The sequence below is a fragment of the Crinia signifera genome, chromosome 7 (assembly GCF_055691185.1).
Source record: "Crinia signifera chromosome 7, ASM5569118v1, whole genome shotgun sequence".
In the NCBI taxonomy this organism is placed as follows: domain Eukaryota; kingdom Metazoa; phylum Chordata; class Amphibia; order Anura; family Myobatrachidae; genus Crinia; species Crinia signifera.
In genome coordinates this window covers 151489671-151513848 of record NC_139223.1, presented here as the reverse complement: position 1 = coordinate 151513848, position 24178 = coordinate 151489671, and the positions used below count along the sequence as shown (strand labels likewise).

General features: G+C 45.0%; 2 protein-coding genes across 3 annotated transcripts in view; both read right to left on the bottom strand.

The window, feature by feature from the left end:
- LOC146020677 (lymphocyte antigen 75-like) overlaps nt 1-16415 on the bottom strand; it is a 341840-nt gene extending 325425 nt beyond the window's left edge. For both annotated transcript variants that reach the window (XM_083153965.1, XM_083153966.1), the window contains exons 1-7: nt 16279-16415; nt 12724-12812; nt 12118-12272; nt 8957-9153; nt 7434-7576; nt 5390-5462; nt 2718-2786 (exon numbers count right to left, since the gene is read on the bottom strand). In XM_083153965.1, coding sequence (XP_083010091.1) covers nt 2718-2786; nt 5390-5462; nt 7434-7576; nt 8957-9153; nt 12118-12272; nt 12724-12812; nt 16279-16281 — 729 coding nt within the window. In that variant the 5' untranslated portion in view covers nt 16282-16415. The remainder of the gene's footprint in view (nt 1-2717; nt 2787-5389; nt 5463-7433; nt 7577-8956; nt 9154-12117; nt 12273-12723; nt 12813-16278) is intronic.
- Nucleotides 16397-24178, bottom strand: part of LOC146020679 (lymphocyte antigen 75-like) — a 39948-nt gene continuing 32166 nt past the window's right edge. Inside the window, exons 5-9 of the mRNA XM_083153971.1 lie at nt 21916-22026; nt 21196-21339; nt 20870-21055; nt 18240-18394; nt 16397-16533 (exon numbers count right to left, since the gene is read on the bottom strand). Of these exons, the coding sequence (XP_083010097.1) occupies nt 16408-16533; nt 18240-18394; nt 20870-21055; nt 21196-21339; nt 21916-22026 (722 nt within the window). The 3' untranslated portion in view covers nt 16397-16407. The remainder of the gene's footprint in view (nt 16534-18239; nt 18395-20869; nt 21056-21195; nt 21340-21915; nt 22027-24178) is intronic.

Here is a 24178-nt window from a genome sequence, read left to right as displayed (position 1 = left end):
CAGGCGGAAGTCGTGCGCCGGCCAGGTTGCCGAGCAACCCCCAACCCCGGCGCACGGAGGGACCTGGAGGCGCCGCTGGACCCTGCCTGCTGCTCACCGCCCGCAAGCCCTCTGCACAAGGGCCCTTATTCTAATCGGATCGGTACGGCCCGCGTGCGGCCGTACCGCCGATGTTTTTACTCTGCACATGCGCAGAGGTGAATCTGCGCATGTGCAGCCCCCTTCGCCGCAGACGTATTTCGTCCGCCGCAAAGGGGGCGTATAGGGGCGTGAGAGGCATCATGCCCTCATTTCCCTATGTGTACGCCCCGCGTTTCATGGGCGTTCCCATGCAAACGCGGGGCGTATGCATGGTAATGAGGCCATGACGCAACTCATGGGGGCGGAAAGCTGACGTCGCCGGATGTCAGCTTTCAGCCCCCATACAAGCTACCACACGGACGATTGTCCGTGTGGTCTCAGCTTGCGGGAGCTGCCGCGGCGTGCGGACCTGCCTTCGATGGTCGACGACCATCGAATGCAGGGGGCAGCTCCCACCATGGTGGAGGCGTAGCCTCCACCATTTTTATGCGGATCGCCAGCCGTCCGTGTACGGACGGCCGTGGCGATCCGTAGGGTGGGCGGGGATTGGTTTGTGCGGCCGGAGCCCCGTGTGCGGCTCTGGCCGCACCAACCAGAATAAGGGCCAAGGTCCCAGAGCCCGGGGAGTCCGCGCGGTCACAGGACCTTCACCAGTCCGTGCATCCGCGGACCCCGGGTCCTAACACTTTTATTCATTATACCTATATGGGCTCCTGTCTCCCTGGCTAGCCAGGACACTGGCACCATATATCATAACTATTAGGAACCTGAAAGTTCATTATTGTCCAGCAGAGAACTAAGTCCATTTTTTATATAAACTTTTTATTAAGGATTGAGCAAATTTACATTATCTTACACTTTTTCAGCAAGGCATTACGTTTGACAAATATTTGAAAAATAACATCTTTACATGTACAGAAATAGAATTTATAAATTTGTTATAACAATATAAATTCGGGTGGACACGACCGAAAAGGCACCTTCACTGGGCCGGAAGGTCTATTGGACTAGTCCCCCGTGAGGGCACGAGTCTCCTACCACTGAGCAGAGTGGAAACATTTGTAAATCTGTGTTTTTAACTCCTTGGACAGTGAATCAATAAAGCCTTCCCAAATTTGAAAAAATGTCTCTGTGCGCTCTTCTTTTTGGAGGGATGTTTCCACCCACTCCATATGGAATATGTAGAACAGTTTGGCCCTAAATAAAGGCACGGAGGGGGGTACTTTATGTATCCATTGGTGTAGAATACATTTATGGGCCACAGCCAGTGGTGTAGCTAGGTTCCACGGTGCCCGGAGAAAGGGCATGTGTCGCGCCGCTCCCCCGGTATAATAAAAGGAAACCACAGAGAGAATATTACAAACTTCAGTCTATTCTAAACCAACCGACAAGATCACACAACAATAGATTATATATATATATATATATATCATTATATATATATATATATATATATATATATATATATATTTGCCACAAATTGGTGCAGGACTCTCTCAGCAAATTGTGAGATAAAACTGTCCTCAATCCATTCAAAGCTATACATGTGATCATTGACATGATTTTAACATTTTATACATCTTTTTTATTAATTCACTAATTTTTATTAATTCACTAATTTATGTGTTCAATGAATGTTAATAAATGTACCATTTTTTGAAAAGTACACGCTGTGTGACACCTAATCCTTCCTCATAGCTCAGTTTTATTCTTTCTTTCACTTTCATTGCATGTACAGTATTTTAGGACTGATTTTCCCTACAATTGAACTGCTGCTAATTGAGAAAAACCTGTATTATCTCCTGTAACTTATAAGGGTACTTGTTTCCTAGCACAGCGCCCACGATTTTTATCTTATACCATCGCATCGCATGCGACCCTGATGGGTGATTACTATGTTAAATGCACCCCCATTGTTAACGCCACCCCACTATAAACACCAACCCGAAGCGTGGCGAGCATAGCGAGCCCACGAGGGGCGGCGGTACGCGTCCTCTGACCTTTTCATACCCCCACTATCCACGTCGGTGTGGAGTTGAGTTTATATAGTGTGGCGAGCGCAGTGAGCCACCGAGCCAGAAGCATGGCGAGCGCAGCAAGCCCCGCGAGGGGACGCAGATTACTTCCCATGTATTCCGTGTCCCCTCGCGGGCTCGCCACGCTTCGGGTTGCCGTTGATAGTTGGGGTGGCGTTATCAGTGGGGGTGCATTTAACATAGTAATCACCGATCAGGGTGCCTGTACAATTAAAAATCGGGTCTGATCGCATCACATGCTATTGTAATGGCATGCAATGCGACGTGATATTAAAATTGTACAGTGCGGGTCTTAAGACCCGAAAATCGGCCCCATCGCATCCCATCGCATACCTTAATTAGTGGTATGCGATGGCATACGATGAGTGCCGTGCTAGGAAACAAGTACCCTTATAAGTGTATACATAAAGAAAGAAAATGTCAAGTTACTGTGTATAATCTTGAATGTAGCATTAAAAAATTGTGATACAATGTACAGTATGTCATTGCCTGCAAGCTGCCCCTAGCTATTAACAACTGATCATTTTAGTTCTCACAGATTTTTCCCATATAATAGAAGTCTCCACTGTGTACAAGCAACAGGTAGAGATAGTAACCCACCGCAAAGGCAGCACAATCTCGGAAATTAAAGTCCTCATCTTGGAAGTCATCCAGCATAGTAGAAGAGATCTTTGGAAGCAAGAAAATGCATTTGTGATCCAAGTACATTGCACAACAAGAAATAACAGTGGTTGTTCAGCTTCATTCGGTCCTCCGTGCATTCGCACGGAGAACCGATGTTGTGCATCTGCGCACACACATTTCTGCGCATGTGTAGACGCAGGTTGCAAGCACCCGCAGCACACATTCTGTTCTCCGGGTGTGTGCACCCTACATGGCCCAGCAGGGGGGCGGAGAAAGGCGGGGGCGCTAGGTGTTCTCATAGTAATGAGGCCGTGACGCGGGGCGGGGGGTGGGCAGCTGACATCACCGGATGTCAGCTGCCCGCCCATTTCCGTCCCAGCGTGCACGCATGCTATGCTACATTGTCAGCGTAGGCTAAGCTACGTTGTTAGTGTAGCTCAACGGCAGCCCTGCGTAGTCAGCGTAGTGTCCCTGTCAGGCAGCGTAGTCACTGTACTGCCCCCGTGAGCTGCAGCTCTGTCCTCGGCATCCCTGGCAAGCCTAGTGAGCACCTCCCACACAGTGACAGTGACCATCAGATCCCCTGCACTGGCGGACACCGGTGGAGAGGCGATCATGCAGGCACCGGTGGAGAGGCGCTCCATCTGCCTGAGACGCACAAGCATCTCATAAGCATTTGTGTCTCAGTATTTCAAGCGGCAGGGTCTCCCCTGCCCGTGTCCGCTTCAGGGAGATGGTCAGGTTTAGGGGTCTGGTAGCGTGTGCATCTCGTGCACAAAGTGTTGGTGCGGGCGCAAGTGCGTCTCATGCACATTTGCTCCATGTTACATACTGGCAAATGCCTCCATTTCAAACCCCACTATCCATGCCAGCCCAAAACGTGGTGAGCGGATGCGGTACGTGTCCTCCCGACCTGTTCATATCCCCACTATCCACGTCGGCGTGGAGTTGATTTTATAAAGTGTGGTGAGCGCAGCGAGTCACCGAGCCTGAAGCGTGGCAAGCAGCTGCGAAAAACGAGTCCGAAGCATGGCGAGCGCAGCCGGAGTACACGTCAAGCAATCTGTGTCCCCTCGCGGGGCTCACTGCGCTCGCCACGCTTCGGGCTCGGTAGCGCACTTTACAAAATCAATTCCACGCTCGCCATGCTTCGGGCTGGTGTTTCACACCTGTCATGTCATCCAGCTACGCTAACTGCATAATACTGACTGACTACGCTAACTGCATAATACTGACTGACTACGCTAATTGCGTAATGCTGACACTACGCTAGCTGTGTAATGCTGACACTACGCTAGCTGTGTAATGCTGACTGACTACGCTAACTGTGTAATGCTGACACTACGCTAGCTGTGTAATGCTGACTACGCTAACTGTGTAATGCTGACACTACGCTAGCTGTGTAATGCTGACACTACGCTAGCTGTGTAATGCTGACTGACTACGCTAACTGTGTAATGCTGACACTACGCTAGCTGTGTAATGCTGACTGACTATGCTAACTGCGTAATGCTGACACTACGCTAGCTGTGTACTGCTGTCTGACTACGCTAACTGTAATGCTGACACTACGCTAACTGCGTAATGCTGACACTACGCTAACTGCGTAACGCTAACTAACTACACTAACTGCATAAGCTCCATTTAGCCGCAAACGTACACGCAGCGCAGATACAAGCTGAATACGTGACTACATTGGCTGCGGGAACACGACGCTATTGCTGACAGGGACGCTGACTACGCGATGACTAAGTTGAGTACGCTGGCTGCGATGCTAACTGGGACACTACGCTGACTACGTAAGTGCCGCCGTGAAACTACACAAGTACCGTTTTAGCTTTGTATGCAGTCTCCAGAGTATATACGTTGTAGTGGGGCATGACCCTGGTGCCTATATTGTTATATTGGGGGAGATTCAAATAGATAACAAACTACAACTTCTAAGGGGCATACACACAGGGTGATTTTTCCTTATTTTTCCTTACATTGACCCATGTGTATGCCTCCTAGTGAAGGCGATGAACCGTCCCGCATGACGGTTTATCGCCAGCGTGTGCTAAAGAAAGCCCTGGTTAGCAAAGATCGCACACATTGCTATTAGGCCATACACTTGGGGCGATTACTGCCCCATTTCAAAGCAATCTGCCTAGGTCGCATAGAAATGAAGCAGGGATCACTTCGTGTATGGCCCCCGGCCATACGCAGTCCCGCACGTCACTATTGCCCGACTAGATTTATCTTGCATGCAGGATAAATCTAGTCATCGCCCGTGTTCTCTCAATTAAGAACACGGGCCATTACAGATCGTTCATCACACACTGCTGGTGCCGTGCTGTGTGCGGAGTGATCTGTGCTTAACTGGAATGCTCAGCACATGGCTCCCGTCACTCCGTGTGTATGGGGCATATGTGTGTATAGGGCGATATGTGTATAGGGCGATATGTGTATAAGGCGATGTGTGCTAAGCGATCTTTGCTAACTAGATTGCTCAGCACAAAAAATAAGCACCACATTGCCCCAAGTGTACAGGGCTTAAGGCTGCAGATGCAACAGCATTCCCTCCATGAATGGCATGAGATAAAAGCTTGGCTGTGTATAATCATATACAGTATTTTGAATGAGGATTTCCACACAAAAGATTCACTTACCGGGCGGCTATCACTCCATTCCCAGCCTCCCAAATTCCTTTTATTTAACCCGAGCCAGATCCACCGTGTATCGCTGTAGGGGAAAGGATCAACGACAACTGCACATTAATATTTTGTGAACGCATAATCTGCTACTTTTTACCAATTCCTCTGCAATAACATACTAATCCTAAACGGGATTCGGCTTATTGTCGACAGCACTTAGGTCGACAGTCATTAGGTCGACACCGTTGGGTTGACAGGTGGCAAGGTCGACAGGGGATACGGTCGACATTGGTTTATGTCGACACATCGTTAGGTCGACATGGTTTTTTTACTGTTTTTTTGAGCCGACATGTGCCGACAGGCGGTATTTCATGCCCTACCATCCACTAGGGGGTGGTGGGAGAATAAAATAGTATGCCGAGCGCAGTGAGTCACCGTGCCCGAAGCATTGCGAGCGTAACGAACGATGTGAGGGGCTGCGGTTGACTTCCAACTGTGTCCATGTTGACTGTGTCAACATTTGGGTAAAAAAAACAGTAAAAAAAGTCAACCTTCCGACCTGTTGACCTATCCCATGTCGACCTAATGCTGTGTCGACCTAAACCCATGTCGACCATGTCCCCAGTCGACCTTGCCACCTGTCGACCTTCACCCATGTCGACCTAGACACCTGTCGACCTTGCCACCTGTCCACCCAACGGTGTCGACCTAATGACTGTCGACCTAAGTGCTGTCGACAATAGGATCCACACCCTCCTAAACACAGTACTTCGTAAACCGATAGCTAAAAAAACACCATTTTTTACTTGGTATACTATTAGCAAATTAAGATGCAAAATTAAGGGGGAAAAAACAGTACATAATCTTGGTAAAAAGGGAAAAAACACAGAGGGGTGTATTCAATTGATCAATTTTTGGGGTTAGCTGGTCAAAAACTGTCTTCAAGTCTTTAATTGAGGCGTTCTTTAGTAATTTTTTGCTGATGCAGTTTCACTTTTTTTTTATTCAAAACTGCATCAGTAAAAAGTGACTTAAAACCACAGTTAAAAACAATTGCAATTTTGCAATTCAAACATCCAGGTGTTTTTCGACCAATTCAGCCTAATCGAAAAATCTGCACAAAATTGAATACCCCTACGCGGGACCAAAACTTTTGTCTATTGCCTTTTTACCCAGAATACAGAATTTGCTCCTGAATTTTGTGTTTTCATTTGCTAAAACACAATAGCTAATAGTGTAAAAAGGGCCTTATTCTGTTTGTACACTAATGCTAATGCGCAGCTGCGATTTGCCAATCTATAGAAGCGCAAAACAACGCAAGTACAGTAGCCGCCTAGAAGGGAACACAGATGCCCACTGGAGCCATCACAACATCTCAACAACTGTTTACACATTTGCAACTGCGATGCAGATGCGAGGAACATCCACTCCCAGAGTCATTGGTCTTGCAGATTGACCACAGGATCGCAGTTACACGCCACAAAAATGGTTTGCGACACACCTGTATTTTTTTTTTAAATTCAATACCTGTTTTCTCTCCCAAGCAGTGACTTGCCATCAATTACTCAGCCAGTAAATGTTCAATGGGAGCAGTATAACAAAAGAGCATAGGTGCATGCAAATAGGAATCCGATTCTAAGTGCAAAGTAATAGTAGAGCATATTAACAACAAATTTTATCTATTTGAAACTTGTGGCATATGATAAATCATGTTCCAGCCAATCAGGTCTGTCATGCGTTTCAAAAATGACAGTTTGGGAGCGGATTGGCTGTAGCATCATTTAAATAGCTAAAAGTTGATAAGTGGCCCCTATAATGCTTATGTGAAGAAAAATTGTGGCTAAGTGGCAGAGGCTATAGCGTGCCACATGGGGCTATTTGGTGCACTTTGAGAATAGGTGTATGTGAACACATCAATCCAACTTGGATAGGATCCACAGTGTGGCTGAACATTTGATCATAAATGGAACTAACTATACAGCTATTTCTTCAGACATCACAAGTAAACATTGCTTCTGCTTTACAGTCAGAAAGTATTGTTCTGTGACAAACAAGGTACCTGATTAATGATTTTAGGAACAAGTGAAAGTCCGACATTTCCTTTTTATGGGAAAAACTGGCGAGATGGCCACCAAACTCTTCACACATTCCCTCAGCTTCCTCCCAAGTCCTCTGCTTCAGAATCCGCTCTCTGTGAAACAGCTAATAATACAAATACATATATAATGTTTACAAAGCAGAAGAGAAATAAGATATAAATGCGTCACATACCAAATTATGATTCTATGTTTAAACACAGCATCACCACAGGAATATTGCCCCAACGACACACGTTAAGTAGCTACTAAACCTTTCAGAATAATAATAATAATAAAATGTATATAGTGTTCTTTCTCCAGTAGGACTCAATGCACTTATTTGCACTTTCCAATATGCTACAGGGACTCCCAAAATTAGCACTGCACCTTACTACCAACACGACCATCTGCCTTCCCTCCAGCCACAGAAGCCACAGATCCACAGTCAAAACAACTGCAAATCATCTTGTTTAAGGACTGTCTTGACCTCATAATCCAAGGACTCGTTAATATCCATAATGGGGAAAATGCCTATCTGGATACAAACCAGGCCTGAATTCAACTTTTATTTTTTTCACTAGTATATTGTTGTCAACACAGTCAAAAAGGTCAACACAGAACAGGTCAACATGGGCTTTTCATATTTTTGTTGACACCTGACACCGTGGAACCCCAATTAGTGTACCTCTTTGTTCACTATGCTATTGGGCCAGGTACATCGCTCCGCTTCAGATGCACCTGGCACACCTTGCCGTTCCCTGTCAGGGACCATGAAAAAGTAAAATATCCCTCAAAAAAAATCAATATACCGTATGGTATTGTCCTATTGACTGCCGAATTCGGAACTGTCTCAGCCAGGGATTAAAAAAAGACAAAAGCTGTCTACCATACAATATAAACATTATACAGGCATTACATCTAAAGTGTCTAGGTAGCCAATCAAAAGGTCGACATCTATTGGTCGATAGTCGACATGGTCGATAGGCGCCGTACCCGAAGCATACCAAATGCAGTGAGCCATGCGAGGGGACGCGGTACACTTAGACACCAAAGAAAACATGAAAAACTCATATCAACCAAAAAAAGAAAACATGACAAAAACTCGTGTCAACCTTTTGACGCCATCAACCCTTTGACCGCGTCTACCTTTTGACCCTGTCAATCTATCTATCTATTTACTGTAGATCTGTAGATCTACAGTAAATATTTAATATAAACAGAACATCTCTCAGGTTATGTCTATCTACTGTATATAAAGTTGCTAAGGTTATAGAAGCCCTTTCATATAATGTGTCCTGCATTTTTAGTTAAGTGGTCTCCGATGGAACAGACAGTGAACTTTTGTTTTTCTACCCACAATTATAAAATAGATTTTCAAACCTAAAAGGTCAGCATTTACTCCTGCTGCAAATAATCAGAGATTTAAATGAAAATATACATCCCAAATCATCATGGCCACTGAACTTCAACTATGATGTATCAAACGTTATAAGAAGATACATACTTTGTAGCAGTAGAGATCTGATCCAGCCGTCCAGCCGTCAGGACAAGTTGTGGCGGGAGGTTTTGGAGATTCTTCTTCTTTGGCAGATCCGATCCATTTTTTACAAATAGATTGAGCTTTAAAAGTTTTGCAGTCTTTGACTTCCCATTTCCCAAGAGATTCTCCAGTGGACATTGCAACACATCCTCCAGGAAGCACTTAAAAACGAGTTTGTATCATTAATAAAAAAATAAAAAAAACCACAAACTGCATGTTTGTAGGCCCAGTGACCCTTTTTTGGGGTTAGAAATTAAAGGGTTAAGTCTGCTGAGTATGCATTTTCAAAATTGATATGTTCTTATCTCCACTCCACTCCATGGGTGACTTTTGATAGAATGCAATTTTTAGTAACATTTTGAAATCGCACCTTATTGCACCGTATCACACTTTTTCCTTCATAACCGATTATTTAATGGGATGCAAGAATGCGCCTAAAAAGTGTGGTGAAGTGCGAAGAGATGCGATGTGGTACGATGTAATGCGATTTTATGACACAATAATGTGCGATTTACGCTCCCGGTCATGTGCGATTTTCTGACCAACCGGAATGCGAATTACAACATTGCCTCCTCATGCCAAATAACCCCCTAACCTATTGGCCCACCTAAGTCCCCTACAATATGCATCACACCCCCTATATAAAGGGGTACAGACGCCATTTTGACCTTTGAAAGGTAGTAAGGTGAGGAGAATGGAGAGGAGCGATGTCTGGGAGAGGAGTGGCAGTGAGTGCAGGTGGCAGAGGGAGCAGTGGGACAGTCACAGGCAGCAGCAGCGCCAGAGGAGCCAGGGGGAGAGGCAGCAGAGGCACACTAAGAGCCAGCAGTGGCCACATCAAGGCCTGGGCCAGCCCGGATCCCGGAGGTGGCCAAGAAGTAGAGGGCACACATTAATTTCTGCAGCCCAGACACTGCATAGTTGGCACCCCCGTAAGGGTCAAAATCATCTCTCACCTGCTCATATAAGTTCAAGAGGTTAGTGCGGTTCAGCCGAAACATCCCCACAACCTGTTGATCAGAGAGGGAGTCCAGGTACAGCCTAGCACAATACCTATGTGAAGCACGCAGTGGTCGGGGTACCTGGATCTGGCGCGCAGCTTCCTCCCTCCTCCTGCGCAGCTCCTCCAAACAATGAAAGTCACAAACAGCCAGCTCCTCACCACTCTGCACAATTTCCATCTCTCAAACCCTCACAGGTGTCCTTAATGATGTTTGGGTATATGTAAGGGAGTTTATGATTAAAAATGAGGACATGAAAAATGAGGGTATATGTATGTTTATGATGAAAAATGAGGGCACCTGTGTGAAAATTAACCATTTCTGCACTTGATCAAAGTTGCTTTTGGGTCAATTCGCCCATCAGGACCTGGTCTGCACAAGTGGCGATTTTTAGACACTTTTTAAATGCAAATTCCGTTTGTGCATCCCATTAAATAAGCGATTTGTATACTTTTGTATGGGAAAACATCTGGATGCGATAAAAATGTGAATTAAAACTGGCAAGTGAAAAAGTGCGAGTTATCGCACAAAATGTGCGAATTACGGGACTTAGCGCACCCTATTAACTACACCATTTTGTCAAAAAGTGTGAAAATGCCATTTTGTTGCCTTAAAATCGCAAAAAAAAACAACAACAAGCGCATTCTATTAAAATGTCACCCAACCTATTTTAGCTTTAACAAATTTGCAGTGTGAAAAATGGCTGGGGTTTGGAGAGATAAAAAAACCCACCCAATATATGTATTACAAAATATAATTAGTAGACTTATCGGACCTGCCATTTTTTGGTGGGCCAGATATAGTGATCTCCTGGTCTATAGCTGGCATCCAACCACAACATGAGTTAACCAATGTCATCAGCTATAAACTGCAAAGGACTTAGGAGGATATTCTGGTTGACACGCTCCCATGTGAATTTGCAAGGGAGTGCAATGTTTCTCATCTGTGCATGTGTATGCACTGTGTGCGAGCAGCCTTGGCGAACAGAGTGTTCGCTGGGCGCTCGCACACAACACTGTGGGTGGGGGAGAGGCGTGGGGAGGTGGGACAGGGGATGCACCCATGGGAATGCTCAGCATTTCATGGGCGTTCACTTGAAAATGCTGGGCGTTCCCATACTATTGCGCCGATGACAGTTTTCTCTGTCAAATAAAAAAGTCATGGAGACATTACTGTTCAATCCAGCCTTGTATATATATATCTATCTCCGAATAAAAGTTTGATTGTTTTTGCTGAATTTTAGATTTTTACCTCATCTATTGTAAGGGAAGAGAAAGAGAAAAGTGAATCCATATCTATTTTTGAATACATCTTTTGAAAATGGAAATAGGTTGTGCATTCCTCAGACACATATAGGGCAGGAATCTCTAATAACCCCCGCAGCACATCGCCGGCACTCACAGTGTTAATTATCGCATATGCAGTAACATATGCGATTATTAACGCAAAAAGCGATGGCCGGCGATGTGCTGCGGGTCCCCCCCTCCCTCCCTGAACCCTTACCTGGCTGTGTGAGGGCTCCTTTTCCTCCTCCCTGCACCCGGAAGGTGTGCAGGGAGGAGATCACTGGTCCGGGCAGCACAGCAGGAGGCTGCCCGGACACAGGTGAGGGAGGGCATCGCGGATCGGAGGGGGGTGCCCGGGGCGGCGGGGGATGCGAAAGGAAGCTTCCATGGGGTTATGCCATATAGAACTGGCATAACCCCCCGCAGTGAAGCCCCAGCAGTGGGGCTTTGCTGAATATGAAAATGCGCTAAAAACCCAGAAAACAGGGTTTTTTCTGCATTTTTAGTTTGGAGAATCTTGCCCATTAAGAGTAAATGCTCCAGCTCCATTCCTAACATTTATATATCTTGACCTGAAGAAGACAAAGCTCTACATTTAGCAAGGAGCCCCCAATCGGCCTCTCTGATTCAATGAGAGGGTGTAAACTTTTGCATTCATTATCATCTTAATGCATAGATTAATTCCAACATCAATAAGAGCATATGCAAAGAATTAGGGGTAACATGTCACAAATATTTTATATCCCTTAGTAAAACATTGTTATACAGTGTGGCTTCAGGGAGATTTTTTATTTTATTTGATAGAACTGTTTTAGAACAACCAAAGGTTTCTGTATACCTGGCTGATGGATGTTCCAGTTTGAATAGGAAAGGTCTGTCCTTCCATCCACAGTTTCCCAATAATAATCTCCATTTTTATCCAAATCTCTCAGACTTGTCCAGAAATAGTTATTGTGCCCTCTCATTAACGAGTTTAGAAATTCCTGTTCAAATCTAACAAAATATTAAATAAGAATTAGGTCAGGGTTGCTGACTTTTTAAATCTCCTCTCCGGGACAGTTCGGGTGCAGGGCTTGAACGTGACATCATTAAGCCTCGCCCCCATGCTGGAAAATGACCCGATTTGCCAATCTCCGCAGAGGGGGCGTGTCTAAAAAAATGACACGATTATGACACTTTAGCCCCCGCCCCCTCATCGGAGATAAGCAGCTAAGGTTATTTAAATGGTGCGTCAGGGAGGGGGGGGGGTTGTTGCCGCGATCAGGGGGTGGAGCGGGGGTCCGGGAGGTTTGCCCAATTTTCTGGGGGGCCGGGAGGGGGACCAGAATTTCGGGACCCTCCCGGCCATTCCGGGAGGGTAGGCAATCCTGAATTAGGTTGAATCAATCAGAATTCAATAGTGTGAAAAAGTTCAATGGGCAAAAAATAATGAAGTTAAAATTACTTGTTTCTAATAGTGAGATTGCATCTGGACTCAAAGGAGACTTCATCCTTGTTAATGAGATAGCAATACTGTCCATGTCTTCTCCAGTCCTGCAGACAAACATAACAGTTTGTAACCAAGATGAGGTTCTTTTACAAAATACAGTGACCTCTAACTACAAATGCTAATGCTGGCACTATGCTGTATGTCCAGTATAAAACAACCATGCACAAATCAAATATGGACACACAATTGATCAGGCCAAACCAAGTCGTTTGTTGAGAACACACACACACACACACAATCAGACTGTGTGTGTGGTTCCTAACATGTCTCTGAGAGTCCAAATAAAATAAACCTGGCTGTTATGCCCTCTTTCAATAGGGCAAAGGTTTGCTGGGAAAAATATTTTACCCCTTTTCACCCCCTTTTCAGTCAAACTTTGTGAAAATCCCTGCTATGTAGGTGCAGGGCCGGCGCCACCACTAGGCAAATCTAGGCATTTGCCTAGGGCGCCGGCCACTGGAGGGCGGCATTTCGCCACCCCCCCCCCCTGCCGCCCGGGTACCTGTGCTACGGCGCTGTGTATTTAAATCTGGCGGCGGAGGCAGCGGGGGTCCCTGCAGTCCATTAGAAATAACGAGCGCTATCCGCCGGGCTATGCGGAAGCGCTTCTGTTGTGAAAACACTGGCAGCACGGCGCACGCTGATCTCAGCCAATCAGCGTGCTGCCAGTGTTTTCACAACAGAAGCACTTCCGCATAGCCCGGCGGATAGCGCTCGTTATTTCTAATGGACTGCAGGGACCCCCGCTGCCTCCGCCGCCAGATTTAAATACACAGCGCCGCAGGACAGGTACCCCCCCCCCCCGGCCCCGGGGCGTCCCCACCCCGACTCGCCTGGGGCGCTCCGGTGCCTTGCACCGGCCCTGTGTAGGTGACTGCAAATATCAGACTACCCGGCAGGTCACATGTTCCAGGGCACCCAGCAGGTGCACAGGGAGAGTTCGCCAACAGCCACATTTTATAGAGCACAATGGTGATACATTGTAAATTGCAGTGAATAGGTCGACAGTCAAAAGGTAGACCACTATCGGTTAACAGTCAAAAAAAAGTTGACATATGAAAAAAGGTTGACATTGTTAAAATGTAGACACAAGCAAAACGTTGACGTGAAAAGGGTTTTTCCTGTTTTTTTTAACCAACTTTTTCATACAGTCACAGTAGGCATAGAGAGCAAATAAAGTAGTGCCCAAAGTATGGCGAGCACAGCTAGCCATGCGAGGTGACATTTTTAAAACTAATTTCCACTTTTTACTTTGTCATCCTCTTGCTTGTGTCAACCTTTTTACCGCGTCGAGCTTTTTGATGTGTCGACCTTTTGACTGTAGATCTAGCAACCCATACTTTTTTCCACATAACCCCCCAAACAAAGCACCGATTACAACAAGATTTTTCTGCAAGTTTACAGACCAAGACCTTTAATTTGGTATATGATGTTGGGTACTTGTTTCCTATCTGGGCGCCCGCTAAGTTAATTGCGCACCATGCTATTCTCCGTAGAGAAATCTGATCGCATCGCATCGTACACATACACGATATTGAACGATGCGAAGCGATGCGATCCGATTCGATTTCCCATAGGAAACAATGTTAAATGGATCAATTTACCCAAATCAGCATAGGAAAGAATGGTAAATGGGCCAGAAACCCCAAAAAAACCCACAGAGCAGTGGAATGTCCCCCCAAAAGTAGTTGACGCCACCCCACCATCAACGTGAACCCGAAGCGTGGCGAGCGCAGCGAGCCCGCGAGGGGCGGCGGTACGCGTCCTCCGACCTTTTCATGCCCTACTATCCACTAGGGCGTGGAGTGAGAATCGAATAGTGTGGCGAGCGCAGCGAGCCACCGAGCCCGAAGCGCGGCGAGCGCAGCGAGCCCCGCGAGGGGACGCGGATACCTTCACAGGTAAACGCGTCCCTTTGCGGGCTTCCCAGGTGTCCGCGTCGCCATGGACACCTGGGAAGCCCGCGAGGGGACGCGTATAACTGTGAAGGTATCCGCGTCCCCTTGCGGGGCTCGCTGCGCTCGCCACGCTTCGGGCTCGGTGGCTCGCTGCGCTCGCCACACTATTCTATTCTCACTCCACGCCCTAGTGGATAGTAGGGCATGAAAAGGTCGGAGGACGCGTACCGCCGCCCCTCGCGGGCTCGCTGCGCTCGCCACGCTTCGGGTTCACGTTGATGGCGGGGTGGCGTCAACTACTTTTGGGGGGACATTTCAATGTTCAGGGGTGTTTTTGGCCCATTTACTATTGGTCCTATGATAATTTGGCTAAATTGAGCCATTTCACATTGTTTCCTATGGGAAATCGAATCGGATCGCATCGCATCGTTCAATATCGTGTATGTGTACGATGCGATGCGATCCGATTTCATTACGGTGCCGTACGTAGAAAACCTGGGCGCCCAGATAGGAAACAAGTACCTGATGTTGAATTGAGTTTGGGATACTTGAACCACGATAAATTATCACACATATCCAGTGGTGTAGCTATGTGCCATAGTGCCCAGAGCAATGGCATGTTTCGCGCCCCCCCCCCCACATCCCAGTATATACCCCTGCATATCCCAGGGGTGTGGAGTGTATTGTCGACAGCACTTAGGTCGACAGGTGGCAAGGTCGACAGGTGTCTAGGTCGACATACGTGAAGGTCGGCAGGTGGCAAGGTCGATATGGGTTAAGATCGACACAGTGTTAGGCCGACATGGGTTAGGTTGACAGGACACATGTTTTTTTTTACTGTTTTTTGACCCGAATGTCGACACATCGCATCGCAATGCTTCGGGCATTTCATTCTCCCACCACACCCTAGTGGATTTTTAGGGCATGAAATACCACTTGTCGGCACATGTCGGCTCAAAAACCAGTAAAAAAACCATGTTGACCTTCCGACCTGTCGACCTAACCCATGTCGACCTAACACTGTGTCGACCTAAACCCATGTCGACCTTGACACCTGTCGATCTTCAACCATGTCAACCATGTCGAGCCTTGCAATTCTAGCCTCACAGTGGACTTCTTCCTCATATTCCAACAAAAAGGGATGACACAGCTTTCACGCTATCCTAAAAGGATTTAAAGATCTCCCAGAGGAACCCACCAATGAACGGCACTGGTAACTATATCCACACCATCTAATACCTATTGGATTTGGGAATTATACAATCCCTGCCCATATTGACTGGTCCTCCGCTTTACCCTCTGGCGGCATAAATAGGAGCGGATCCCCCCTCCAAAAACATCTACAAAAGTGTCCCTGTGGGCAGTGAGCATGTGTTTTTAATATTTTTATTTGATATGAATTTATTATGTATGTGTACCAATAAATGTTATTTTATTTATAAAATCCTCATTGGTTCCAGCGCCACCTTTTTCCCCATTTTTCTTCTCTGTTTTTTGGGACCTACTCAGTCCCAGGGGTAGCTGCTTTACAAGACATCCCTTGCCAGCGCCCATATAGCTACCCAGTAGCTCCAGCCCTTTCACAAGCACAATTCTTGACTGTTAGACTGACCATAAATAATTTGAATTGGTCCTAGACCACCAATCCAAGGCACCCCTGCAAGTGCTCTGGGGCACCCCAGGGTGCCACGCCCCACAGATTGGGAATCGCTGCTCTATATTTTCTGTTTCAGTAGACGTATCAGGAAAGTTGATCCTTATCCTGTGGACATCCAGAGTCAGATTTGGCGCCATTCTTTGTTATACCAGACTTCTTACATATGGAACTCCAGTTTTCGGAACAGTTTTTAATATTCCAACGACCCGTCTGTGAAGAAGAGAAAGATAAATTTCATCTAATATGTAAAGATTGGCTGTGCACATGGTAAAACAGTATTATGATTTATTTCAGACATAAATGCCAAAAATAAGCCCCTTCCAACCAATCTCTAGGGATCTGCTGCTGCCATGGCAGGGTCTTTTGGGGATGTAGATGGACTAACCTCAGAAGCATAAAAAAAATATATTAAAAAAAATAAAATAAAATTCACAGCTGATGGGAATCATATCACTTGTTATAGGGTTCTGTCTCTCTCTTGGTCTGTTTGGGGGGGGGGGGGGGGACTAACTTGTTCAAACCCCTTTCATTCGACCCATTGGCTGTTGCGCTAGGGACCACTATTGCTACACATGAATGTGCAAAAAAAGGGATTCGGGGGAGGTGGAAGTAACAATCCGCACACTAATAATTATGACCCTTCTGGTTATTTTGAGTCTACAGGAGCCGCCTTTTTATATATTTTCACGGTGGCGGGGGTGCTATCCGGGCAAAATTGGGTAAAGTACAATCGAGGAAGAGGAAAGAGAATTTGCACTATGGATGCAAACACTTACAGTAGTTGGTAACAGGAACAATCCTTATATACAGCTTATATCGTGATTTATTATAATTATTGTGATCATTCTATCTCTCTTTTTTTCCCCCTGTATTTCAGTTGTGCATAAAAACCAAGTTGGATAAATGTGTGTTGTTTCTCTATATTATCCATCATGGAGACTGATCTTTTTTTTTTCGTTCAATAAATTGCCACATCCATGTGTACAATCGAGGACGAGGAAAGAGAATTTGCACTATGGATGCACACCTAGAAAGATAGTTTTTTAAAAGATTTGATACTTTATTGAACTCGTTATTTTATAAATAAGGGGAGAATTAATCCGTTTTCGTTGAATTTATAAGTCTACGGATAATCTCACCTTATTAGTTGTGAAATTTATTAAGAATTAAAAATTATTTACACACATGGACGAACAAAACATGTACTGTGATTGGCCAAATGGCGCTTTGGAAAGATTGGAAAGTGTGTATATACACACTTTCCAATCTTTCCAAAGCGCCATTTGGCCAATCACAGTACTGTACATGTTTTGTTCGTCCATGTGTGTCAATAATTTTTAATTCTTAATAAATTTCACAACTAATAAGGTGAGATTATCCGTAGACTTATAAATTCAACGAAAACGGATTAATTCTCCCCTTATTTATAAAATAACGAGTTCAATAAAGTATCAAATCTTTTAAAAAACTATCTTTCTAGGTGTGCATCCATAGTGCAAATTCTCTTTCCTCTTCCTCGATTGTACACATGGATGTGGCAATTTATTGAACGAAAAAAAAAAGATCAGTCTCCATGATGGATAATATAGAGAAACAACACACATTTATCCAACTTGGTTTTTATGCACAACTGAAATACAGGGGGAAAAAAAGAGAGATAGAATGATCACAATAATTATAATTATAATAAATCACGATATAAGCTGTATATAAGGATTGTTCCTGTTACCAACTACTGTAAGTGTTTGTTAGGGAAACTCGTACCTGAAGATATAGGACACCCCACTATAAATTATTGTGGGTACACCTCAGAGATCCATGCCCATTAAATCAGTCAGTATATTCCTTTGCTTTCCAGTTCGAGCTACTGACTTATTAGCCACACACTTCCCAAACCGTCACGTGTACACACTCACCTCTCCTGAGAAGGACACACAGTTTGGAGTCACATTGAAAGGCACAAGTGGTTCATTTTTATCCCAGTAGGTATAATGAGCTTCTGTCCCATCAGACCATTTAAATAAAGCTGGGACTGATTGACTTTGAAATCCTGACCAAATATTTTCTGTTTCTGGAAAGGATTACAAAGAGAAAAAAACAGATACTGTAGGAGTCTTCTTAAAAATAGCTTAAATGAAATATTCATTCAGAAATATCAATAGATAGCAATAGGAAAAGAATAACCACAACCATTTCTACATGTTTTTAAAAGGTGCTGAAGATCATGTATACTAAAATTTTATATCTAGCATTTCCTTAGCTCTGGTAATGACGTCTTACTATGTCTGTGAAGTGGTTAACTGAGATGGTTCGGTCTAAATGCTATCATCTTTAGATACCTCCAATATTTCAAGCGTTCCCTGAAAACTCACCTCTTCAGGCAAGCTTATCATATTCAGGAACACTCACACAACCTCCAGTAGCATTCATATCTAATTGCATCACATCAGGACTGTAATCTGATGGGACTGCCAGGCTATGGAATTCTATCCTTATGCATACCTCCTATTATCCCTATAGATTGTAAGCTTGCAAGCAGGGCCCTCCTACCTCCATGTCGGTTTGTATCTACCCAGTTTGTTTAACCACTGCTGTTTCCAATTGTAAAGCGCAATGGAATATGCTGCACTATATAAGAACATGTAAATAAATAAATAAATATCTTATATTTGAGAGCCTTCTGCCTTTATTAACAATGTCAATTATGCCTAGATCTGATGTTATGGGGGCCAGGGTGAGATCTAGCATTCTAATTACTAACTGGTCACAGCTTAAACTGTAAACGCATCATAACTACCTAGCAAATAATCTGCTAATTTCATGTAAAGTATGGAAGTCCCGGAATCTATAACTGTGGCAGAGCAGCTCAGTGGAGTCACACACAAATGGGATGCATATCCCTATCCAGTGTTTCTTGTATGTTCTCGTCTCATATGCTTGGTGTTTGTCACAACTTTTACACATAATCCTATGTGCGCGCCACCAACCAAAACGGTTTCCATAGTACATTGTATGGAGTGTTTGGCGATGTCTTCTTTGTTCCTTATTGGAGTGTGTGTCTCTGCGGGTTGCACAGTAGTGTGTTATCATCACCTCTGGCCACGATCTGCAAGGCCATCACACGGGCCGTTTTCCACTTCATCTGGGGCTCCAAAATGGACAGAATGAAGCGGATTGTTATGTACAAAGATCCCCTCAAAGGTGGCAAAGGCATTCCAGACATTCCAACTATGCTGAGAGCCTTCTTTGCATGTAACTGTATACGCAGAACTTTGATTGACAATTGTGCCGGCTCTGCGGGGAACTCCATGTCCCGCTTCTTCCTCCTACCATTGTGGAGGACCCTTAAATGGGACAAGTGGGACAGCTCCATCCCTTACAACTGGACTACTCCATGGTTCTACCTGGATGTGTCCAAATTTGTGAGGGAGCACCAACTGGAGGGATTGAAACCCGACTTGTGGAAACCTAAAACTGTCCACAAGCTCATCAGAGCCAAAGACGTCATGGAACCGAATCAGGGCTCCCTTCAGCAACTGCCAAGTTCGTCTGGGAGTATGTGGCCTCCAAAAGGCTTACAAATAGACACAAGGACATGTCATGGATGGCCATTCAGGGGGGCTTGCCTCACCGGTCATTCATGCACTCCCGAAACTTGTGTAGGTATAGACATTGTCCCTGGTGCTTTGTGCATGAAGAAACCTCCATGCACTTCTTCTGGGACTGCACCTACGCACAGTTGTTGTTGGATGCCCTAGAGACTGAATTCAAGGACTCCGTGCCCAGGAACTGTCTTTCATACCTTTTGGTACTGTATGGACTATTCCCAGGCACCCATACATATGGGGCGACCCAGGAAGCCTGGTGCCTTATAAACTCTGTTAAGGACGCTTTGGGGTTTGTCAGAAATCGTCTCATATTGCGGAGGGAGAGAATGTCCGTCCAGGACTGCCGCAGGCTGGTTCACAGCCTGCTCAGAGACTATTCCATTCGGGATAGCCCTGAGGAGGAAGAGGACTAAACCCCTTTTCTTCTGGTCCTTTCCCCTTGTTTGGACTGTTTTATAAGACTTTGGGACCGTGGCCCCTTCCCCCTCACTTCACAATGTCTGTTGTTTTGTTGATGTATTTCTATTTATTGCCCTCCCCTTATATGTGTCTGTCTGGTCAATAAAGCTTCGGGCATGTGATTCCCCCCTCCCTCACCCCCCTACCCTCCACACCCATAGTCTTGTATACTGTTGTGTAAATGTTACCGTTAGAATGCATAGTGCATAGTATAGTCTATAGTGTGAGTTTATCTTGTACTGTATTTTATAATATGTACTATACTGTTTGCATGTGTACTGTGTTTTGGCTGTGCTGCGACACGGTATATGTGTGATATTTGTTATCGTCTGTTTTTTGCATTCTTTATGTACAATAAAGACCTGATTTTTTAATAAAAAAAGTAGTGTGTTATCATTGGTCACTTGTTAACATACATTGCACAGTGAATTGCACAGTGCAATCTGAAAGTCATTAATAATCCTTTACCAGTTACCTACCGCTTTGAAATTTAGTAACCACAAGCTCGATATCGGCCAGAGAATGCAGGCTGATCAGGCTTCCGTTCCCCTTGCGGCAGGACACTCCTGCAGCCTCCCATGTACTAGGCTGTTGCAGCAGGTAGCAGAAGCTGTTATAGGCCGTCCAGTTTCCTGCACACTCCGTTTCCGCGTAATGCCAGTAATCTGCACCAGAAAAGCAAATAAAATAGGGTTTTCATTGATTGTTGCCCCAGCAATAAAATTATTGAAAGTATATGATGAAAACATTAGAACTTCTATCCTAGATAAGACACAGGAATAAAGAAAAGATCTCCATAACTTACCAGGGGTTTCTGACTTTGTGCCATTTACGCTCTTCTTGCAGATATACGGCAAAGAGGAATCACATGCTAAGGCTTCCCACTGGCCCGAGTTCACATTCAATTTCCCACAACTGGAACCATCCAAAACTGTAAAGGCAGGGATGTCTAGAACATAGGGAAGAACATTCTATGTAAACATACACATTCGTGATATACATTTTGCAGAAATAAAATATAACTCAAGTCTAAAATTGAAATCCAAGTATACAGGTATCCAGCATACATTAGAACTAAACTGACATATGATTTAGTATAATAGGCTTTGTACACAAACAGATTGTAAGCTCCTCAGAGCAGGGCCCTCTTCCCTCCTGTTGTCAAAGCCCTCTTCTCTTCACATTTCACTCACAGCTCTCCTATACTCAAACTATACTTTGTCCGCATACTCATCTCTATCATTGGCCACAAGCCTCTAGTAGTACGTTGATCGAGTCCTCACTACTTATATTTAAGCTGTAATGTGTATTGAACTGTGGCACTCTTTACCTGTACTCTATTTTTGTTATTTATTCAATGTAATGTTAAGTTTTGTCTCCCTGTACTGTTCCTTTGTACGGCGCTGCAAAACACTTGTGGCGCCCTATAAATAAAACTATAACAGGTTTTGGTATGAAAGCAGCCATATTCTTCTAGTGCGTTGAAAAATAGCGGTGCCAAAGCTCAGGCCGGCTGTGTACCTACGTTCATCCCAGTTGATAAAATTCAGTGGACTATTATCAGACCACTGCCAGCCACCACCAGCTTCCAAGCGGTTAAGACCAATCCATACAGAAGCAGGAAGCTCTTCAATCTCTGAAGATAAAACAAAACAAAGAAATGAATTAAACTTTTATTTCTATTTTTGAAAAATATTTTATTGAAAGGATCACATATAATGATTAACAAATACATTACATTGGGATATGACGACAATCAACCAAAGACAAATAAGGTTCTCCTAAGTGTAGTAGGAAGTGTAGCAAAAAGTGTCCAAGCCCAGACACAGGTACTTCTAACTCTGACTTTATACAGCACGAGTTCGTCTCAGGTGCGGGATGCCGGCCGAACAGAGAATTTTAATTTTTTTTTTAAAAGTGCCAATCATTTAAACAGCAATGGTTTTGTATTGTAAGTGGTTGTTGCTTTGAAAAGTTCAACCATCATCCTGTACTTCCAGTGAACTGGGACTGTATTACATCCCGCCGATAATGTTTAGAACATACAGAATGATTCTATTTCTGATGCAGAATGTTTGCAAACACTACAACGTTTAATCATGTTTTGGGGAGTATTCCTTTGAAAGAGTCATAGCATACTTGCCTACTTTTGAAAACGAGTTTCAGGGAGATTATAGTTGGTAATAAAATTTTGCACAGTGACCCATTGAGGGGGCGTGTCATGCTCCACCTAAAGGGTGTGGCTAGTTCCATATATGGAGAGATTGCGAAAAGCGTTTGTGAACATGGCACCTAGAGCGTGGGTGTGTACTGCTACATCTGAGAGGAATCTTTTAAAATTACTTATATTCAAATGTAGATGATCCCCAAAGCAGTTAGTAAGAGCTACTATACTTGCTATACTATAGTGCTGGGAAATGGTGCTGATGATTCAATGTAAATGTATCTATCTCTCATTCCTTTTTTCCCAAAAAATGTAACAGTGTAATGTGGGCTAGGTGAAATGAGGGAGATTGCTAGACTAATGAGGGAGAGAGGGAGATTGCTGCTATTTCAGGGAGTCTCCTGCAGAATGCAGGAGGGTAGGCAAGTATGAGTTATAGTAAATACAGAAATTTCGGCGCTCTACCCCTAAATGAAGAATGAGGCGAGATCTGGGTTAAATCTCAAAAGTGATTTTTATTGTGCAAAAACACAGGTATAGTGGCGAAAAAAGTGGGTGCCTGGCAGTAAGTGCCAATATGGTGTATCACTTGAGTTTTGATTCTTTACTGTCAGGGTTGGACTGTCCCGGTCTCCTGCTGAGAAAAGACCCCCAAGGTTCTCCAGCTATGTCGCTAGTGATGTTTTGCTGGTGGGGACAGTAGCTGGTCTACCTAATGGGGGTTAGGTCAGTAGGTCAGGGCGGTCAAAGCGTTCTGGACAGTGGGGTGGGGGGATGGGGTTGGGGGAAATGAAAAACCAAAACCGTTCCTGGAGAAGGCGGCTGAGATTGGTGACAGTTCACCAGAGTCAAGTGTCACGGGAGAAAACTGCAGTACGTTGGTGGGTGGTGAGCGTCTGTGTAGGTGGCACCGGAGGACGGCGTCCCTTACCTCGGGTGGTGCACCCGCACTGCCTGCGTCTCGATCCTCGTTGGCGGCTTGCTTCTGCTGGTGGGCGCTGTTGGTGCCGGGCTGCTCCTGCAGCTCCGGTTCCACGGTGCTTCAACGCCGGCTGGTATGACTTCCGGGTCGGGCGATCTCGCGAGATCTCGTCCGCCGGGAGCGTACCTAGCCAGACGGAGCTCCGTGTGCTCTACTTCGGAAAGTGAAGGAGACTTAGATGTGAGAGAGTGTCAGAATGGTCAGAAATGTGCTGTGCCTCCAACGCGTTTCGGCCCGGGGGCCTTCTTCTAGGGAGTTAATGCATGTAGTTGATTGCTTGCAGTAGTTAAGGAGGGAGGGTGGGACAAGGCCTGGTATGGGTCCTCCTGATTGGTTGATTTCTGGCACGCTGATTGGGTCAGGTGTCAGTTGATTTCTGGCACGCTGATTGGGTCAGGTGTCAGTCAGTCTCTGTCATGCAGTCTGACGGTTGAATTTGTTAAATGACATGCTGGGAGTGAAAAGGTAGAGCTTGTGGTTCTGATAAATACTGAGGCATTAAAGTAGTCCCTTTATGTACAAGGGTGCTGGGTTTAGGATAATGTAAATGGTTATTGGATTGCGTGGTAGAGTAGGAGTGCTAAAGTGAAGGGAAAGCACTTTAGTAAAAAATAGAGGGAAAAATAGTGGGGGATATCTATT